The sequence below is a fragment of the Equus przewalskii genome, chromosome 2 (genome assembly GCF_037783145.1).
Source record: "Equus przewalskii isolate Varuska chromosome 2, EquPr2, whole genome shotgun sequence".
In the NCBI taxonomy this organism is placed as follows: domain Eukaryota; kingdom Metazoa; phylum Chordata; class Mammalia; order Perissodactyla; family Equidae; genus Equus; species Equus przewalskii.
The window spans coordinates 22,167,970-22,188,850 of NC_091832.1; the positions used below are offsets into that span (position 1 = coordinate 22,167,970).

Genomic DNA, 20,881 nt, shown 5'->3' on the forward strand with positions numbered 1-20,881 from the left:
GTATGAAAGGAGGAGGCGCCGACGAAAACTCAGGCCCTGGGCGGTGGGGGATGGGTTGAGGATGTCACTGGGCCTTCTGGATACATAGGCCTTTTCCTGGCTTGCTCTGAGCTGCAGGTGGTCCCCAGTGCCTGGTCATCGACGGGGCTGCTCTAACCAGCCCCAGCTCACTCCCTGTCCTTTATCCTGACACCATCACCCCTACTGGCGAGTGGAGAGCGGTGCCCAGAGGTTGCCACCTTGATGCCTCTGACCACCTGGGTCTCTCATCTTGTTCAGGCAGATTGTCTTTGCAGAATCTGCCAGCTGGCTTGGGGCTCAGACATTGCTGTCCCTTCTCCCTGGGAAGGGCTTGCGTCCCTGGTCTGGCCCCGGCCACTGACTCCCCAACCCTGCCACCAGGTGGAGACTATCTCGGACTCGGACACGGAGAACAGGAGTCGAAGAGAGTTCCACTCCATCGGCGTACAGGTGGAAGAGGACAAGAGGTAGGTCCGAGTTGGGGCATCTCAGGCTTTCTTGTGGGAGAAGCGGAGAGAGGGCTGCATAAGGACCTCCCTGGCGGGGTCTCCCTGCTTGCACTCTCTTCCTGGACGTGAGACCACGCCCTTTTATTGAGGGAAGAGTCAGAGCAGCCACAGAGGTTATTCACAGAGATGTCACCAGGGCAGTCATGGGATCTAAAGTGAATTCTTCCTATGCCCATGCCTGTCCCAGGTGCCCTGAGGTGGACAGGAGATGTACAGTGATGGGGGAAGGAGCTGGTAGGGAGAGATAGCAGGTGGGTGCTGAGCAGGCCTCGAACAATGGTCCTTTACAGAGGATTTTTCCAGTCCCTCGTTACTTCCCGTGGCGTACAAGTATGTGAGCTCAAAAAGAAACAAATAAACATGAAGATTGCCTCTCAGGGGCCCCTGGCAGATATAACACTCCTCCTCATTTGGCTCACACAAGCATTTAACCAGTCGGGGGTACCTATTATATGGCTGCGTCTGTGGTGTACCCGAGATGGTAGAATTACCAGCAGCCACTATTCTGGCATTAGGTGGCCTCAGAAACATTGCTTCCTTAATTTCCAACTGAAAAATGAGCACTGCAAGCTCTGGAGGGAATACTGGGAGGAGTCCCCCCGTTGTTGGGTTCCTGTGGGAAGATGCTTTCTCTAATGACCATGTCTCAGTGGCCCATTGGCCCTCTGGGCTGCAATGCTACCAGGCCAGTGGCCCTAAGTATGGTGTCTGGGCACCTGCCTGGGGCTGGCTGTAAGAGTTTCATGGTAATCTGTGTTGCCTGTCTCAGGCCATACCCATTGGAGGGATAAAGCTAGAGTCTCAGTGGCAGTCCCTCACAGCTCTGTTCCCACTTGCCGTGGTTTTGGACCTTTAGCTCTCCCCTAAAGTTCATCCAATTATTTCTGGGAACCCCTGGGGGTGTCTTGTGTGTGGGTGTCTGATCAAGTCTTTTTGGGGTTCCTGTGGGGTTCACCATTTTTCTCTACTCTTACTTTAGCTCCTGCAGTTCCATATGCTCCTGAGGCTGTAAATGCCTCCACCAAGGGTGGCAAAAAGCCTCCCTTGTTGTCCCCATCCCTCCTGAAAGCTGCTGTCCTCCAAATTCTTGATATTTCACCAAAATCACAGAAAAGTAGCACTTCGGGCAAACTCAATTCCGCAAGTCCATGACATGTGCTCTTGGGAGGTGGGTTTGAAGTCGTGGATGGATGCAGCTCTGTGTTCAGAATCTTGCCCCCAACTCTTAATTCTACCCCATGAACCATAAACCAAGCCCGTGTGTGCCCACTCGCTCCCTCATGAGGTTTCTTGGTTCCTCATCCAGGTGGAACCCTGGAGGCCCCCTCCTAGAGAGCAGCAGGCATTCTACTGAGACTTCAGCTAAATCAGCAAACTCCGTCATTCAGTCATTGATTCCTTCGTTCAGAAAATACTTATTAAGCATCTGTTATATGACAGCTCCTGTTAAATGCTCAGGGAAATGTCAAAGATATGACTCTTGCCCTCATAGAAGTTATGGTCTAGAAGGGAATCAAGGTAATGCATAAATAATCTATGAATAAAAATGCAATTACACATTATGGTATAATATGTAATGGGATATTACTATGCATTATGGTGGGAACATGAAAGAAAAAAGCAGGAGCTAAGAGGGAAGGGATCTTATTTAGGTTAAGCAGGTGACATCTGAGCTGAGACTTGAGGATTGACTAGGAACCCTCGGAAGATGATGTGGGGGAAGTGTTCCGGGAAGAGAGAATAGCATATGTGAGGGTACTGGGGCAGGAGAAGATTGACATGCATCAAGCACTGAAAGAACGTTCATGTGGCTGGTGTGGAATGGGATGGGGGAGTGGTGAGGGAGTGGAATGGAGAATAGGCATGGGCATGATGAAGAACTAGAATGTAGTTATAACTAATGAGTAGCCATTAAAAGGTTCAAGAAGAAGTGTGACATGATCTAATTTATGTTTACAGAAGGTCACTAGCTGCTGAGTGGAGAATGAATTCGAGGGAAGCAATAGTGGGCATGGGGAGGCTAGTAAGCAGGACTTTTTCATGATCCAGAAGAAAGGTGATAGTCCTTTGCACTATAGAGGCTCTTGGGTGGGGGATCTTTTTTCCTATTGTATTTTATAAATGGACAGTGTTAGTGTATGGGAACAGGACTAACCTTTGAATATTGATTTTGTAGTCAGCAACCTTGCTGTTCTCTCATAGGAGATCTCATAGTTTATCTGAAAGTCTTGATGGGTTTTCTTATATAGTCAGTTATATTTTCTGCAAATGAAGATATTCCTTTTAAATCTATATTCTTTTCATTTCTTTTTCTTGTGATAATGCTTTGGATAGGACTTCCAGGTCGCTGTTGAATGGAGCACTCTTGTCCCATTCCCGACTTCAGTGGATATGCTTCTCAAGCCCCGCTCATAAGTATGATGATATTTGCTACCGATTTTGATGGATACTATTTATCAGGTTAAGGAAATTCCCTTCTATTCCTAGTTGGCTAAGAGTTTTTATTTATTTATTTATTTAAATAGAAAATGAGAGTGGAATTTTATTGAGTGCTTTTTCAGGATTGACTTTGATGATCATATGCTTTCTCCTTTCATCTGTAATGTGGTGAACTATATTAATAGATTTTCCACGTTGACCCATTGTTTCATTCCTGGGAGAAACCCTGCTTGACACTGTTGCCAGTTTGGATTAAGTATGGCTGTGAGTAACAGGGCCTCAATAGTGTCTTAAGTGTATTTCTCTCTCAGTTAAGAAAAGAAAAAGCCTGGATGTGGAAGTGCAGTGTCAGGACCGCAGACTCCTTCTATCTTGCTGCTCTTCCACCCTTTGTTTATCACCTCATCTCAAGGAGCTGAAGTTCAGGTTCCAGCTGTCCTGTCTGCATTCTGAGTGGTACCAAGGAGGAAGAGAGGAGGAGGGATTCAGTCCTTCTTTTTTAAGAAGACTTCCTGAAAGTTACAACACTTTCACCTACATCACATTGGCTGAAACCTCATGACATGGTGGCATCTAGCTGCAAGGGGGGCTTTGGAATAGTTTTTTAGCTGGGAAGTAACATGCAATGAGCAGAGCACATGGCTGAAAAGCAGGGTTCTTATGGCTAAAGACAAAAAGAAGAAGAGATAGATGGACCTCCAGCAGTTTTTGTCTTGCTGTGTTATTTTTATATATGTTGCTGGATTTTTTAATAGTTATTACTTTATTTAAGGTTTTTATATCTGTGTTCATAAGTGACATTGGCCTATGATTTTGTTTTTATTGTTGTTATTCAGTTCAGGTATTAAGGTTATGCTAGACTCCTAAAATGAGTTTGGTAGCATTTTCTGTGTTTCTGTTCTTTGAAACAATTTGTGTAAAGTAGGAATTGTCTATTCCTTAAAGGTTTAGTAAAGGTTGCCCATAAAACTATTGGAACCTGATGCCTTTTGGGGATAGGAGAAAGTTTTTGAACTACAGCTTCGGTTTCTTTAGTGGTTATTGATCTATTCTGGTTTTATTTTTTTGTCTATTGTAGTGATTTATATTTTCCAAAAAAATGGACCATTTAATAAAAATTGACAGTTTTCAAAATTTGGGGCACAAATGTTCTTTGCCTTAGTACTATAATTTTATAGTATCCATAGGTTATGCCCCCCCTTTTCATTCCTAATACCGTATATTTATGCCTTCCTGCTCTTTCTTGATCAATCTTGCTGAAGGTTTGTATATTTTAAAAACTATATTTTATTAGTCTTTAAAAAAAGTAGTTTTTGGTTTTAGTGAGCATCTCTATTGTTTCTTTCTCTTTTAGTTTTAATATTTCCTTTCTTCTACTACTTTTGTGTTATTATATTCTTTCTTCTACCATCTTTGTCTTTTGTTCAGGCTCTCAAGCTCTAGTTCTTATTTTCTAACGTGCTTTTAAGGCTATAAATTCCCCTCTAACTATGCTGCTGTAGCTGCATCTCATAAGTTTTGAGATGCAGTATTTCCATTGTTCAGTTCTAAATAGTTTGTAACTTTCATCATAATTTCCTTTTAAACCTGTGAATTATTTAGAAGAATTTTTTTAGTTTCCAAATGTATTTCTTGGGGGTGGAGTCTACCTTTTCACGATTGATTTCTAGATTTGCTACATTGTGGCCATAGTATGCATTCTGTATGATATTTATTCCTTAGGATTTGTTGAGGCTTCCTCCATCATATACATATATATTACATATATGGTCAGACTTAGAAATTATATTTTTCAAATGTTTATCTTTGATTTTTTTTTTTGGATGTTTGATCTACCAGTTCTGAGAAAGGTGTGTTAAAAACGTCTCACCATAATTGCGGATGTGTTGTTTTCCCTGGTAATTTTATTAATTTTTTCTTTAGTTTGACAGTGTGCTGTTTAGAAGTATTCAGGCTTATGATTGTTATATCTTCTTGGTGGTTGGCTCTTTTGTCAGTAAATAGGCTGCTTTTCATCCTTACTAATGGTTTTTGCCTGGGAGTCTATTTTACCTGAGTTTATTGCTATGACTGCTTTCTTTTGATTAATTTTCCAGTATATCTTTTTCCTTCTTTCTATTTTTAGCTGTCTTATATCCTTATGTTTTAGATGTGCTGTTTGTAAGCAGTATAGCGCTAGAGTTTAATAGACATTTTAATCCATTTATATATATCTTGACTACTGATTTATTTGGGCTTATTTCTATCATTTCTTTAAAGTGTTTCTTTGACATGCTTTTTCTTTGCTTTTCCCCTTTTCTACTTTTCTGCCTTCTGTTAAACTGATCAATTTGGCTTTATTTGTCTTGTTCCTTCCACTGGTTTGGAAGTTTACATTTTAATAGTAATTTTCCTTAAATTTTTAACAAATTTACTTAATTTCATATTTTTCTAATAAAGTCTAAAATTAATATTTCTATCCTTCTTAGGCACAGAACAAGGACCTTGGAACACTTTCATTTCCTTCTTAACTCCTTCCTCCTATCTTCCATGTTATATTTGTCTAGTATTTTGATTATACCTCTTTTAAAAACCCTGCTAAATCAGTTGTTGTTATGTCTTTTATGGTTTAATAGTTCAGATTTACAAACATGTTTTAACAATTTATGTGTTCACTACTGCTTGTTACTGCCCACTTGTCCCTCATGGCTTCAATTTCCTTTATGCTGAAGTACTGCTTGAACTTGGGACCAGTTTTCGAGTTAATATCTCAGCTTGAGGTTTCTGCATTTCACTGGTAATACTCATTTGAACCCCACACCCACACACAAAGCAGTCTTAATGTTTTGATTTCTCAGCATCCTACTTCCAGGCCACATTCCTGAATCAAGACATGAGTTTTCTGGTCCAAGTTTGTAAATGCAATGAACCTCCTTGGTTGCTGGCTTTATGCATGGGATCTCTTTCCAGCTCCCCACGCCGCACAGGTTTGGGGGTTCTCCTCTCGTCCTCCCTGGGTGTTCCCATCTAGCCTCTAGCATATGTCTGGCCCCATCTTCCTGTGGCTCTCTTGGCTTAGATTCCCTCTCACTACTCAGATTTTGGATTGCCTTTTTGTTTCTGGTACCTGAAGATTACTCTTTCCTATTTTCAAGTTTGGCATGGTAGCAAAAACACTTTTGTGATTTTGTTTTATCCATCATTTCTATATATTGGGGGGGATTTCCTAAGTTGGCTCCGTCCATGGTATTGATCAGTCGTCTGGACTGGGCTGATAGCAGCAGATACAGAGAGTAGTGGACCAGTCTGAGAAGCATTTGGAGTGAAGTCAGGGAAGGGCTGGGACGGGCAGAGAATGAGGTCTTCCTTGCTCTCCTGTAGGTGCTTGGGGAGGTGTTGATGGGGCAGGCTGGGCGGGGGGAGACAGTGTTGGATAAATGTCTGAGGAACTGAATTGCTTGGGACAGGTGATCACACTGGGAATTCAGAGGGGGTGACAGGTGGGGAGAGAAGAAATCTGGCGCATCTCTCTGGCTAGGCTCCCTTGCTTGTCTGCTGAAGGCATCCTTAGTTATACACCTGTACTGTCCTTTCTGTCCCTTTTGTCCCTGGCACTTTAAGTCTGACTTACCACACACCATGCCCCAACTGGTACATAAAAGCAAGCCATGACTACCAGCAGCCTTTCTAGGCAGACATCCAGGGCTTGCCCCCCACCCGCTGCCACCCCATTTTCTTGGACTCTCTTGTCCTTGCTCCTGTCTCACTGGTCACAGTCTCTCTCTCTCTCTCTGTACTTTGGTTTTAAAAATTGCCAGGGAGGAAAGGCCTCCTTTTCTGCCTTTCAGGCATTCCCCGCTAACCTATTGGGTGAGGAGTTCAGATTTATTGCCCCTTATACCTGGGCGTTGTCTGTGGGTCCTTCCAGTTGTTCATCATCAGTGGTGACTTGGCTTAGAAATATGCAGAGTAGGGGTTGGTGCCCCTTCAGTTGCTTCTCCACTGCGCCCACACCCAAGATTCATTTGTGCACAGATATTTATTGGATCCCTATTATTTGTCAAGTCCTGTGCTGGGCACTGAGGATACAAAGGTGAATAGAACCAGACACAGCTCCTGACTGGCCTCTGAAGCTTACTGTCACGTTAATCTAAGAACCTCATAAATGATGTAGAAGAAAAGCTGTAACAGGTGCCACAAAGGAGAGGTATATGCCCTATGAGAGTGGATCATAGGGGGCTTTGACCCAGTCAGAGGGGTCAGGCATGGCTTCCCTGAGGAAGTGACATTGAGCAGAGATCTGAAGGATGAACAAAAATTAAGGAAGTGAAAATGGGAGATAAGAGTGTTCCAGGCAGAAGGAAGAGCTCGTGCTAAGGCCCTGTGGTGGGAGGGAGCATACTTAAGAAACAGTAACCAGCTCTGTCTTAGGGCATCCCACAGCTCCTGTCTTCACAGACCCAGCATACTCTGGGCCATGATGAAAGAATGTATCAAGTGTCCTTGCTGAACGTTAGAAGACTGATCCTGGGGCCCTTGGAGAACTTAGAAGCCATGCGATTTCTGCCTCTAACTCTCTCTAACCATGGGGATCCCCCTGTATCTTCCACCTCCAGATTCCTCCTACTAAGACCTTACCTTAAATTCCAGATTTAGCAAAAAAACCAAAATAACATAAACAAAAAATACCAGAATTCCCAGTTCAATTTGATTATCAGATAAACAATGAATAACATTTATGATAAATAGGTTCCAAATATTGTATGAGACACACTTATACCAAAAAATTATCTGATATTTGCCTGAAATTCAAATTTAACTGGAAGTCCTGTGTTCTATCTGACAAACCTGCTTATACCCACTTGTGCCTAACCAGTGCCTCCTGGAGAACTCTGTATGGGAAGGCTGACCCCCGCCACCCCTTCCTTAGCATGATGGTCACTTCTGACTTGGGGACCTTGGGAAGGGCACGAGCTGAAAGAACAGAGGCCCTCGAGCCCTGAGAAGGAAGCTTGCATCCTCATGAAGCTATATGTTGAGAACAGTTCTGCAAAAGCAATGAGTTGCTGACTGACCACAAGCCCTGGCAGTGGATGCCACCTCCATTCCTCAGCCATCAGCTCCAGGATGATTCCTGACTGACCATCACGATTCTTCCTAAATCTCCCACCCTAGCCCCACCTCGGCATCACTGTCACAGCCCCCAGGCTGGGGCGGTGGACTTGGGGACCCCTGATTGATGATATGTTTAAGCTCTTAGATGCTTTCTCAGAGAGGGAGCTAGCACATGCGCTGAGCTTGCTGAAACGTCCCTGCTCTTCCTCCTCCCTGCCCACTCCCCCTCCCACCCCCACCAGCCTGCTGCCAAATACTCCTGGCAAAACCTCTTGACAACTCCTGGATGTTGAGCTTTCCTTGGACATTGTGTCTCTTGGGATAAGCCAGTTTCTTCCCGGAGCCTTTCATGCTATCCCTTAGAGAATCACAGTAGCAGTGTCTCCGTGAAGTAACCATGATAACAACTTCCAGAATTGTCAGCAATGGGATCCCTGTCACCTTGAAGAACTCGAGCGGAGGAGGCCTCCTCAATCCTGTTAAAAGGCTTGGGCAGAAAATATCACAAAAGGCATTGTTACGAATTAGTGATAATTCATAACTGGAGCTGGTTTCTAACCTGTGTTTTCAGCTGTGGGTGAAGACCACGGCAAATACTGCCAAATCCAGAACCAAATAGGGACATAAGCCCTGGACTTCACTACCGTGAAAATGCATCTGTTATAGTTAGGATTAGGTTTGGCTGTGAGTTACAGGAAACCCTCAAATGATAGTGACTTAAATATGATAGGAATTTATTTCTCTTTTGCTTAGAGGAAGGCCAGAGAGAGTCAGGTGAGGGCTGGTAGGTGCTCCACAATGACAGGACCCAGGCTCCTTCTATCTTATTGCTCCTCCATCCTTCTCATTTGGCTTCCATTTCATGTTCCAAGATGGCTGCTTGAGATCCAGCCATCATGTCTGCATTCTGGTCAGCAGGGAGGAGGAAGGAACAAAAAATGTCATGCCTTCTCTTTTTAAGAACATTTCCTGGAAGTTGCACACACCTCTTCTGCTTATATCCTATGAATTAGAACTTAGCCACATGGCTACAGCTAGCTGCTAGGGAGATTGGTAAAAGAATCTGTATTCAAAGTGGCCTTGTGTCCAGCATAAAATTGTGGGATTCTATTACTAAGGAAGAAAAGGAGGATGGATGCTGGGGGATGATTAGTGGTCTCTTCCATCCTTCCAACCAACCAACCAGCCACTCACCCAGCGTCTGTTTGAGAAATTGCCCTATTCAGTAAGGGAGACAGATATGCAAATAACTACAATCCAATGTGCTATGGAGTATAAAAGAGGTTTTATTGAGTACTGTGGGAGAACAGATGGAAACGATCAACAGCAATCATAATAATTAATAACTACAATGCCCTAGCTGGGTTCTCAGTGCTACATTCCCATGATTTTCTTTGTCCCTTTCTTTTCAGTGAGAGCAACAACCCTTCCTGCCTCTCTATATAGTAGCTTACATTCACAATGGGCAGGCCCGGTGCTGTTCTAAGTTCTTTACATCTGTTATCTCAGAACAACCTTACCAGCAGTTGTGTTGTCATTCTCATTGATAGATGAGGAAACTGAGGCACAAGCCATGGAGCTGGGCTGCCTTCCCGAAAGATGCTCATTCTCCTTCCTTCCTCCACCCTCCCACCCCCGAATCTCCAGCAGACAACCTCCCTGCTCACTTCACTGTAACCACTGAGGTCATCTGGTGGGACGTCTCTCCACTTCCCGACCAACCCCCAACTTGCTTGCATCTCTTCCCTCCACCAGTCCTGCCTCGGAGGTGGAAGCATCTGCCTTCCTGATGAGAGCCACCCCTCTCGCTCATTCCTAGGGAGGCGCTGCAGTGGAATGGTCTAAGAGCTGCCCTCTGCAGCCAGACTGTACTAATTTGGTAACCATCTGATCTTAGGAAGTCACTTAACCTCTCTAAGCCTCAGTTTTCTTATCTGTAAGTAGGGGTGTTACTAACACCCTTATCATAGCACTGTTTCTGAGGGCTGACCATGTCGATTCATGTAAAGTGCTTAGCCTGGCACATACTAAGTGCTCAGAGGGTGTTAATTATTATTTGCCCCCCTTATATCTAGTCCTTGGACAACTGTCTCTCTCTTCTCTATCTCTAATCAATTTCTCTTTACAGGCTATATTCGTTTCCTATTGTTGCTGTAATAAACTGCCACAAATTTCGCAACATCCAATAATGCATGTTTATTATCTTACATTTCTGGAGGTCACAAGTCTGAACTGGGATTCCTGGGCTAGAATCAAGGTGTTGGCAGTCCTGATCCCTTCTGGAGGCTCTGGGAAGAATCCATTTTGTCAGCTTTTCCAGTTTATAGAGACTGCCCACATTGCTTGGCTTGTAGCCCGCTTCTGTCTTCAAAGCCGCCAATGGCGAGTCGAGTCCTCACCTTGCATCATGCTCCAACCTTGATCCTGTCGTCCCATCTCCTTCCCTGGTTCTTACTCTCCTGCCTCCCTCTTTCACTTATAAGGACTCTTGTGATTAAATTGGACACACCTGGATAATCCAGGCTCTTCTCATCTCAAGATCCTCAATGTAATCATATCTGTAAAGTCCCTCTTTCCATGGAGGTAACAAATCCAGAGGTTCCAGGAATTAGGACATGGACCTCTTTGGGCAGCCATTATTCTACCTACCCTACAGGTTCTCTCCCCTTGGGATATGGCACATGAGAACAATCCTAAACAAAATACCCCTCCCTTATTTTCCCAGCTTTATTGAGATATAATTGACAACCAAAATATTCCTCCCTTAAAGGTACACTGTCTTCTCTCTTCCTCCCTTCTCAACCCAGCTCTTTGAAAGCGTTGTCTTGCCTAGTTTTCTCCACCTCCTGACAACCCCCTGCCACCTGCGTCTGCCCCCATCCTCCACCAAACCTACTCTCACCTTGATTGCCAATGGCTTCCATATTGCCAGATCAGTGGACACCTTTCATTCTTAACTGGCTGCATTTTCCCTGTTGGCTGCTCATTCCTTCTTGAGACCCTCTGTCCTCTATCTGCCTTTGGGTGACTTTCTGCTCGTTTTCTTCCTCTTCCTGTCTGGCCTAGACCCCTCTGTGGGCTACACTATCTCCACCCACCCCTGAAATGTCTGTGTCTCCCAGGGCTTTAGAGCTTTGTTGCATTGTTCTTTTTTTGGAAATCACACTGCTGGTTCTAAATGCCACTTGCACAAGGATGGCGGACTCCTGCGTGAGCTGTGCAAATCTCTGGCCCCTAGCTGGGAGTGTTGGTGGAGATGGTGCTTCCTGTAATCCCATAAGCTCCTCAACTTCTTTGGCCCTCCTTGAAGTAAACACAGTGAGAGAGCTCACTTGAGAACCATGAAGCCTGGGGCACTTATGCTTCTGTTCCAGACTGTGTGTCCTATTTCCATCAAGACAGAGCATGACCCTCTCTGGACCCCTCAGAGGACAGGTGAAAGGCAGCAAACCCAGTGATGCCAAAGGACAGGTCCCTGTGGGGATAACAGGAAAGCAGGCTGGGAAGGCAGACCTTCAATAATGTGTTTCTTGGGGCAAGCCCCACCTTTCCCTGCGTGGTTTGCAACTGCTGGATCTCTGAAGGAGCCCAAAGCTAACTGGAGCTCAAAGGCACAAAAATATTCAAAGGGAAGCAAAATGTGTCCTAATAATTCAGTTAGACACACAAGACTCTCACCAGACAGAACAATTTAACCGAACAGTGGGGCTGCCTCCAAATGCAAGAAGACTGCTGAGGGAGGTGCGGTACTGAGGATGTTCTTGGGGGCGGTCAGGAGGTTCGCAGAAGAAGAGGGGACTTGAGCAGGGAATGGACAGGGAGCGAGCAGGAGGAATGCCATTTCAGGCAGGGGAATAGCATGTGCAAAGGCTCAGAGTGAGAGCTAGTATAAGCCACTTGGGGAACAAGGAGAATGGAGGGGGGAAGAGGCTGGAGAGGAGGACCGCATCCAGAGAATATGCCAGCATGGGGTAGATGCTAGCATTGGAAGCACGAACTTTATCTTATTAGTGATGGGGAGCTATGGGAGAGTATGGAGCAGGGGAATGAGTTGGCAGAGGTCAGCTTCAGGAAGACTACTCCAGTATGGATGGGTGAGGGAATGTTGGGCCCCAGATCTTAAAATATGCAAGGTATAATTTTAGAGAGAGGAGGTACCTTGGCAATTACTGGTCCATTCCTATCATTTTATATAGTGTGTATATATGTGTGTGTGTATTTACATATAATATATAATCATATATATCATATATTTTAAATACACATATATAGTAGATGACCTAGATGGAGAGTGAGTGACTTCCCAAAGGCATATAGCAGCAAGGCCAGTATTAGAACTCAGATCTGACTCCTAGTCCAGTGCTCTTCTGCACTGTCCTGAGTGGAGGCAGAGGTGTCTGAGTCAAGGCAGAGGGTGATGCAAATCTTGACGAGGGCAGACGCCAAGGTGAAGACCATGTGGGAAGCAATGCAGATGTGTTCTCGCTTTCTCTCCCTCTGGGTGGGGGTTGGGACATAGGGCTCGTTGGAGACTGCACATGAGTGCATCTCTCTTTCCTGGGTCCTGCAGCATCCTTCTGGGCCTGGTTTCTATGGCAACAGGCTCCCAGCAGGCAGCCCGCCAGCTGGAGGGAAGCAGGCAGGCAAGGCAGGCAGGGAGAGACGGCCTGGGCAGCAGGAGGAAAGCTGAAGTTGTGGGGGTTGGGGGAGTCTCCTGGGAAGCTGGAGGGGCCCCTGGAGTTGGCCCCCCAAGGCCTTCTCTCTTCTGACCATATGGGGGTGGCAGTAGCTTAGGACACATGGGTCTTTTATAGTCCTTGAATTTCCAAACCTCAAACTTCTGTTCACCTCCCCTGCCACCCCCGCATCTTCTGACTCCCTCTTCATCAAGTGTTGTCTGATCAGCCTCATGCACCTCAGGGGGCCACTGACTTCTTCACAGAAAAGAGCCCCAACTCTGAACTCAGGGGGGTAAAATAAAGAACAAGGCCAATTGACTTTCTGTTTTGCATAGTATTTGCATATTATTAACTCAAAGACAAGAAATTTCCAGGCCCTGTGTTATTCCTGCCAACAACTTAATTCAACTCCACTGGCACCGGCTGGCTGACTGTGTCTGGCCAGGCTCTGGGCTGAGCCATGGGGGTCCCCAGAGGAAAAGTCCTCCCAGCTGCAGCCACCCCCACCCCGCAGCTGCTCCAAGGCAATTCTTCCTGATGTTCTAGCAGCCTGTGTGGTGGGAAGTGCTTCTGCTGTGCAGCCTGCAGCCCTGGGTCCAAATCTTGGCTCTCTGGGTGACCATGGGCCTCTCTGGGCCTTCTTTCATTCATCTCTCTGTAGGGCTGAGGACATACCCGCACAGCTGGCGTAAACTAGCAAAGACATACCATTTGTTAAAATGCTGAAGTATTTCTGTATTCATTGGTAAAGAACCACCACCCTAGACCCTCCCTGGGCCCCTCTGGTCTGCCCCATGATCCAGCTTCTGCAGGGTGATGCCCTGGCACTTCTCTGTGTCTGTTGTGGTTGGTGTATGCCAGCATCTGTTCTGCCCATGGAGTACAGATAGTTAAATATTTTGAATATCACCACTGTCCAGAGGGGTTATGAAGTATATTAGGTACCCACCCGTTGCAAGGACTGATATATTTAAAGCTCGTGGATTAATGTTCATCATTTTGCACGTTTCCTTTCTCCTTCCTTTTCCTTTTGGCCTGAGTAGGGGATGAGGGCTGGGATAAGACTGGGCAGGGGCAGAGATGACAGCCACCTCTCTCACCAGGCGGGCGAGGTTCAAGCGCTCCAACAGTGTGACAGCCGGCGTGCAGGCAGACCTGGAGCTGGAGGGCCTGGCCGGCCTGGCCACAGTGGCCACAGAAGACAAGGCTCTGCAGTTTGGACGCTCTTTCCAGAGGCACGCCTCTGAGCCCCAGCCCGGGCCCCGGGCCCCCACCTACTCAGTCTTCCGCACGGTCCACACGCAAGGCCAGTGGGCCTACCGCGAGGGCTACCCACTGCCGTATGAGCCGCCGGCCACCGATGGGTCGCCCGGCCCTGCCCCCGCCTCCACCCCCGGCCCCGGGGCCGGCCGCCGTGACTCCTGGATGGAGCGGGGCTCACGTAGCCTCCCCGACTCAGGCCGCACGTCCCCCTGCCCACGGGACGGCGAGTGGTTCATCAAGATGCTAAGGGCGGAGGTGGAGAAGCTGGAGCACTGGTGCCAGCAGATGGAGCGCGAGGCGGAGGACTATGAGCTGCCCGAGGAGAGTGAGTGGGATGCTCTGGGGGCGCCTCCGGCCTCGTGTGCGTGGAGGGATCCTGGCTCACTGGAGAGCAGCGGGCCAGCAGCACAATGGGAGGGCACTTTGGTTGGGTGTGAGCGTGCCTTCCTTGCTGTTCGGTTCTTTAGCCCCGAACCTTGGTGGGTCCCCATTGGCAGCAGGGCATGCCGGGAGCTCTTGGAAGGAAGTAGGGAGCAGCTTCAGAGGCCAGGGCTAGGACCAGGGAAAGTGACGAGGAGAAAAGGCTGAGCCGTCTAGGAGATGGCCGCCAGTCCAAGTCACCAAGTCCATGGGGGTCAAGGGGATTCTGCTCCGACCTGGGCTTGTGTGGGGATCTGGGTCTGATCCAGGTGTTGGGACCAGGACTTCAAGGCAGAGGAGGAGGCAGTGCACAATTTCAGGTCATGCCTGAGGCGTAGGGGAAGGGGATTCAGCCGAGACATGGCCCTGGCCTGAGGGAGGACATGGCCGTTCCCTGCAAGTCCAGACTGAGGGGAGACACAGTCTCACCCTGGAATCCCCAAGTTGATGGGATGGTGACTGGGAAGACAAGAGGCACACACATGAAATTATTCAGTAATTCTTAATGAGCCAAGGAATCATATACTGATGAGTGACAAAGTTCAGCCAGTGGGTAGTTATTAAGCTAGTGCTTGGCTGAGGCTATAGGGCTAGGCTGGAGCTGGCTTCCATCTGTTCTGTGACGTGGGAGGGAAGAAGGACACAGGCGGGTAAGCACTCAAGAAATGCCAGTTATATGAAGGAAGAAACATCAGTGTCTGAGGATCCCGTCTTGGTGACATGGGATACGAGCTGCTTGTTAGGAACTGGAGGACGGGATGGGGAGGGGATTGGAGGAGACTGATGGGTAGACAGTGCCAGATAATGGACGGGTCAGAGTCATTCAGGGCAGACTTCCTGGAGGTGGGGGAAGGAGAGGCATCATTCCTCTCCCTAAATCTCCTTCTGTTCTCCAGTCCTGGAGAAGATCCGCAGTGCCGTGGGCAGCACACAACTTCTCCTGTCCCAGAAGGTTCAGCAGTTTTTCCGGCTGTGTCAGCAAAGCATGGTGAGTGCCCAGGAGTGGAGAGCCTACCAGATGTGTGTACCTGTAGGAGGCCAAGTGTGTATATGCCTGGAGGTGAGACCAGGTGTTTGTGCCCGAGAGAGAAGTCTGGGCTCTTTCTTGTCTCCCTGTCTCCCAGGCCCTACTCCACTCTCCCAAGTTGAGCTTCCCGACAGTAAGGGTGGGTGGGGCTTTCTCTGATCCTGGCTGGAGCACAGACCTCGCTGACTGGCTGTCCCTCTTCTGTCTTTCTCTGCTGCAGGACCCCACTGCGTTCCCTGTGCCCACCTTCCAGGACCTGGCGGGTTTCTGGGACCTCCTGCAGCTCTCTATCGAGGATGTGACCCTCAAGTTCCTGGAGCTACAGCAACTCAAGGCCAACAGCTGGAAACTCCTGGAACCTAAGGTGGGGGGAGGTCCCTTCAAGCCAAGAGGCCAGACCTGGGAAAATGCCCTTCCCCAAAGTGGAGGGGTGGAAGGGGCAGGAGAAGAGACCCATGGGCAGCAAAGGCAGCCCTGGACAGGTGATGGGGACCCTCTTCTTCCACAATGACCGCACTCTTGGTCACTGCCGTCTGCTTGGCTTCATCACTGCCTGAGCTGCCAGAACCCTGAGGTGCCTGCAGCCACCCTGGACCAGCTGCAGTTTGAGGAAGCAGAACTAGAGCTTCCAGAAGGGCAGACTGCCCGCAGCTCAAACCGAGGCCCAGAGGCGACCTTGAGGGTCCCCTCAGCCCTCATCTCACCTTGTGAGACCTTGTCTGTGATGGGGCCCAGAGGCCTCGTATGTGAACCCCCATTGCCTTGCCCGGGGGAGCTGCCCTCCTCCCCACCTGGGATGAAAACATCCGCTTCCCCGAGGGAGTGCTCCAGAACGGCTCCACCAGGGGGCGCTCGAATCAAATCAATTATTTTTTAATGAAAAATGTGGGTTTGACCTTGTCAGAACAAGTACATCTGGGGCTTTAGGTGTTGGCGGATTCTAACCGCACCCACGTGGCGGAGCCACAGATGTTAATCCCTCCGGGCCGTGGGGGGTAAACTGGGAAGTCGGGGTGGGACCCCGTCTCCGAACTAAGCCGCCGCCCCCTCTGCCGGCAGGAGGAGAAGAAGGTCCCTCCGCCGATACCAAAGAAGCCGTCGCGGGGCCGGGGCGTGCCGGTGAAGGAGCGCTCCCTGGACTCGGTGGACCGGCAGCGGCAGGAAGCGCGCAAGCGGCTCCTGGCGGCCAAGCGCGCCGCCTCCTTCCGCCACAGCTCGGCCACCGAGAGCGCCGACAGCATCGAGATCTACATCCCCGAGGCCCAGACCAGGCTGTGACCGGCCCGGCCCGCCCAGCCCGGGCCCGCGGTTTTCTACCCGTACTGTACACCCAGCGTCGAGGTCACTGTGATCGCGGGCCGCCCCGTGCGCCCGCCCCGCCGGCACCGCACGCCCCGGCCCCTCCTGCCCATCACACTCTCGTGGGTTTTTTACCTTCCGGACCCCACGCGAAGGCGCCCGGGCTGGGCTGGGGGCCGTGCCTCTCCGCCCTGCGCCCCCACCTGGACTCCCCTCCCTCCTGGTCCGACGCTTCGTCCCCACCTCCTCCCCATGGGCACCATCTCTACCATTACTTCCCCCCACGGGCCAGGCCGGGCCGGGTCCCCCATCTGGGCTCTGCGTCCCCCCCACCCCGCGGGGCTGGGCTTCGTGGGGAATCAAGCTTCGTGGCTTTTTATGAAGAATCCCGAACCCCGCCTAGGAGCCCGCTCCACCCTCAGCCCTCAGCCCACCGGGCCCAGGGACCACAGTGGCTGGACCAACCCAGGACCAGGGCGCCTGGGCCTCTCCCCTCTCCCAGCTGCTGGGGAGGGGAGATGGGGGCTTCCCCTCACCACACCTGTGGCTGTTCCCACACCCCCTTGAGTATCCCAGGAAAAATAAAACGGCAGAACTGCACTCGAGCCACCTGCTCTCTCCAGAAGAAGCCACCTCTGCCCCGTGCGTGGGGAACAGTGGGTGGAGGGAGGAGCGGCTGGGAGCCCACGCTCTTGGTTTCGGGAGAGCGGGGGTTGCCTGGGCCAGCCAGGGAAAAGGGGATTCGGCCCCCTGGCGGCCACAGAAGACCTGAGCAGTGCTGGAGGGATCCGGATCGGGTGAAGAGAGGAGGACTTCGACCTCTCCACTCCTCCTAGCTCAGTCCATTTCTCTCTCTGCCTCCCAGGGTTCCCGCAGAGAGGGAAGCCCAGAGCCCGGTGCCTGGCACACAGCATGTGCTCAATAAACAGGGGGTGCTGTTATTCTCAGATATGGACAAATAATTGGTTTCCTTTCCCCTAAAGGCCCACTGTTCCCTCTGCTCCAGTCATTCCTGATCAGCAGTAGAAAAACTCTTCAATTAAGTGCATCACGTTTTCTGATGCCTCCTATGGGTGGGCACTTCGGTGGGGGCACAGGGGGAGGAGAACACAACTTTCCTAGGAAGCTAAATGGCAACCCAAACGCAGTGGTGATGACTAATATTTATGGGGTGCTTATTGTGGGTTAGGCAGGGGGTGAGTGCTTCACATGCATGTGGCTCATCCTTAGGACAGGTGAGACAGCAGAAGCTCAGGAGAGCTTAAGTGACTTGTCCAAAGTCACAGGCGGGGCTAAGAGAGGTGGGCCTGGGTCTGTCGAATGCTAAACCATGAGTTTTTAGCTCGACAGCCTTCGGAGCCCAGAAAGAGTTTGATGGCAGCCCTCACCCAGAAAGCCACCTTTCCAATCCCTGGGGTTGATGTATGCCCCTGAGACAGGAGAAAAAGCCTTCCAAGGGGTTGGCTGCTCTTCTGGGCCACACTGGATGTGAGCCTGGCGCACAGCATGGGCCACACTAGCCAATTCTTCTCATTCATTCAGCAAACGTTTCTCAAGATTTCCTATTGGCACTGTCCAGCACCGGGGAGATAGCCCTAAACAAGTGTAGTTTCTACTTCAATGGCTCTAACGGTCTTATGGGAACAACAGACAAGTAAACAAGCAGTTACAATAAAAGGTGAGTGCTGGGAAGATGACTGGGTATTAGCCACTGAAGGGCGGCTGGGGCTAGGAAGAATGATCCACAATCACAGAACAGCCATGCAAAGGCCTGGAGGAGAAAGAGGCGTTGGGAGCGCAGAGGCTTGATCATGCTGGGCTTTTGGGTCAGTTTGAGGAAGGTGGGTCTGGGCCCTGAGGGCCTTGGGGAGCCACAGAAGGAGTTTGAACAGGTGAGTGGCATGAACAGATATTTTACAGGCTGGTCTGGGAGACCACCTGAAAAGCAAGAGATCATACACACACACTCCTGTGAGACCACCGGAAGGTGGAGAGGACTCCCATATGATCCCACTTCCCACAAAGGAATCAGCCTGGAGCTTATCCCAAACAGATTCCCTAGCCCTGTCCAGGATTTAGTGAAGAGACTCTCTGCCCTCAAATGAGTTTTTAACAAGTGCACCTGGTGGTTCTGCTGGGCAGCCAGGTGTGGGAACACTTAGATTGGAGGACGGTCTAAAGGTTTCAACTGGAAATGCTCACTTGTCTGTTTCCCCAGACTGGCCAAGTGAGGCTCTGGCTGGGTCACTTTACCTCTCTGAGATTCAGTTTTCTCATCTCTGAAATTGGGACATGGATGAGGTTTGAACTAGACAATACTCAGAGCAATCCTGTTGTTATCAGCACCATTTTACAGATGAGAAAACTGAGGCTTGGAGAGGTTAAACAGCTTACCCCAAATCACAAAGCTGGGAAGTGGCTGAGTCTGGGTTTAACTCTCATAGTACAGTATGTGTTTTTTTATGGGTCTATGTCTTTTCCCAGAAACTGGGCCAGGTTTCCCAGGGACCGTGAGATATATGGGAGTGGGCACGGAGGACCAGGGCAGTACCTGCTACTGTGTGGGCATCCTGCTGCAGACATGAAGTCTAAGATCTCCCTGTGTGGGCTGATGTTGAGAGGAGTCTCCTTGGGGTGCTGTGGCTGGGTAGCTGTGCTGGGCTCCATAGGTAAGTGAAGGATTAGAGCCCATCCCTGTGCTTGAGTTGCTCGCAGTCTGGCATAGCCAGGCACATAAACAGAAAGGTACAGTACAAAGGGAAGCCTGCTCTCCCAGAGGGGCTGCAGAGACCAGGGAGGGAGCCTCTAGCAGCTGGGGAGTCTGGGAAAGCTTTCAGACTCAGAGAACTGGGTCTTGCAGAATGAAATAGAGTTTTGCAATCAAGAAAGAGAGGGGAAGATGTTCATTTCAAGCAACAGGACCAGCTTGGGCAAAGGCATGGAAGGGTATGTGTGTGGAGAAGGATGGGAAGAGCAGAGACTGGAGAGAGGTGACAGGCTAGGACAGAGGGGTAGAGGGCATAGAGAAGAGTGGCCGAAAGGGAACCATGGGGAGCGGGGTTAAGCTGGAGATTTCATGGTTTTATTTAAGTTCTTGAAAGACTCTTTGGCCAAGAGAAGTGAAATGGACTGGAGGGGGCAATGGAAGGCAAGAAGACCACTGAGGGAGTTGTGAAGGTGGTCCAGGTCATAGATGATGATGATGAATCTGAGAGATTCAGGCATCAGATTCAGGAGGCAGAGGTGCTATGTGCTGGATCTGGGGAACAGGCAAAGATGAAGAGGCCTTGAAGATGCCACTCAGGTTTTTAACTTAGTGAATAAGTAATGCCATAAATGGACATAGGATATTACAGAAGGAGGAAGGAATCTGGAGGATACTGACCATACCGGTGACCATTTACTGAGCACTTAGGAGGTACCAACCAAGCACTTTCTAGGTATTTGGTGAATTAGTACTCAGAAAAGCCCTAGGGGGTGGGTACTACTATTGTCTTTTTTAAAACGAAGAGTGTAAATAGCTTTTCTGAGTTAGGAGGCAGCAGAGCCGGGATTTGAACCCAGATCTGTCTGACTCCCAAGTCTGGGCTCTCAAGCCCCACTCGGTTCTGCCTGATGGAACTGCTAGCCATCACTGGAGACTCCGGTCAAGGGCAAGTTCCTCCAGGGAGCCTTCCGCGATTCTTCCTGGGGCTCCTTCTCTGTGCCACTTGTGCATACTTCTGTTGATACATTTCTCCTGTTCTATTGATGTTTTTAGACCTGTGTTCTTCCTGGTCAGCCAGAGAACTCCTGCGGGCAGGGATGGTCTCAGTCATTTTTGCATCCCCAATGCCTATCACATGTTAATTGGCTTACTGAATGCTAGTTATTCCAGGCAGTTCTGTTCCCTTCTCCTCTACCTATTCAGTAAGTGAACAAGGTCTGCTATTCCACGTATTTCTTTATACTGTTCCTTTCTCTCCATCTCCACTGCCAGAGGTTAGCATTGAGCTCCTCGAGATTGTAGAGGAAAAGCGTATCCATAAACCTGATTATGCAGTCTAGGAGGCTTCCTACTGAGGTGTCCCTTCAGCTTGAAAAATGAGCCAGAGCGACCTTGGCTAAAGAAAGGTGGGAAGGGCACTTTC

The 20,881-nt window shown here is 49.1% G+C and overlaps 1 protein-coding gene across 3 annotated transcripts in view; it reads left to right on the top strand.

Annotated features, from left to right (window-relative positions):
- Window positions 1-17,351, top strand: part of DLGAP3 (DLG associated protein 3) — a 57,030-nt gene extending 39,679 nt beyond the window's left edge. For all 3 annotated transcript variants that reach the window (XM_070610359.1, XM_070610358.1, XM_070610360.1), the window contains 5 exons: window positions 403-488; window positions 13,846-14,330; window positions 15,322-15,413; window positions 15,673-15,816; window positions 16,512-17,351. In XM_070610359.1, the coding sequence (XP_070466460.1) occupies window positions 403-488; window positions 13,846-14,330; window positions 15,322-15,413; window positions 15,673-15,816; window positions 16,512-16,730 (1,026 nt within the window). In that variant the 3' untranslated portion in view covers window positions 16,731-17,351. The remainder of the gene's footprint in view (window positions 1-402; window positions 489-13,845; window positions 14,331-15,321; window positions 15,414-15,672; window positions 15,817-16,511) is intronic.
- The last annotated feature ends 3,530 nt before the right edge of the window (window positions 17,352-20,881 follow it).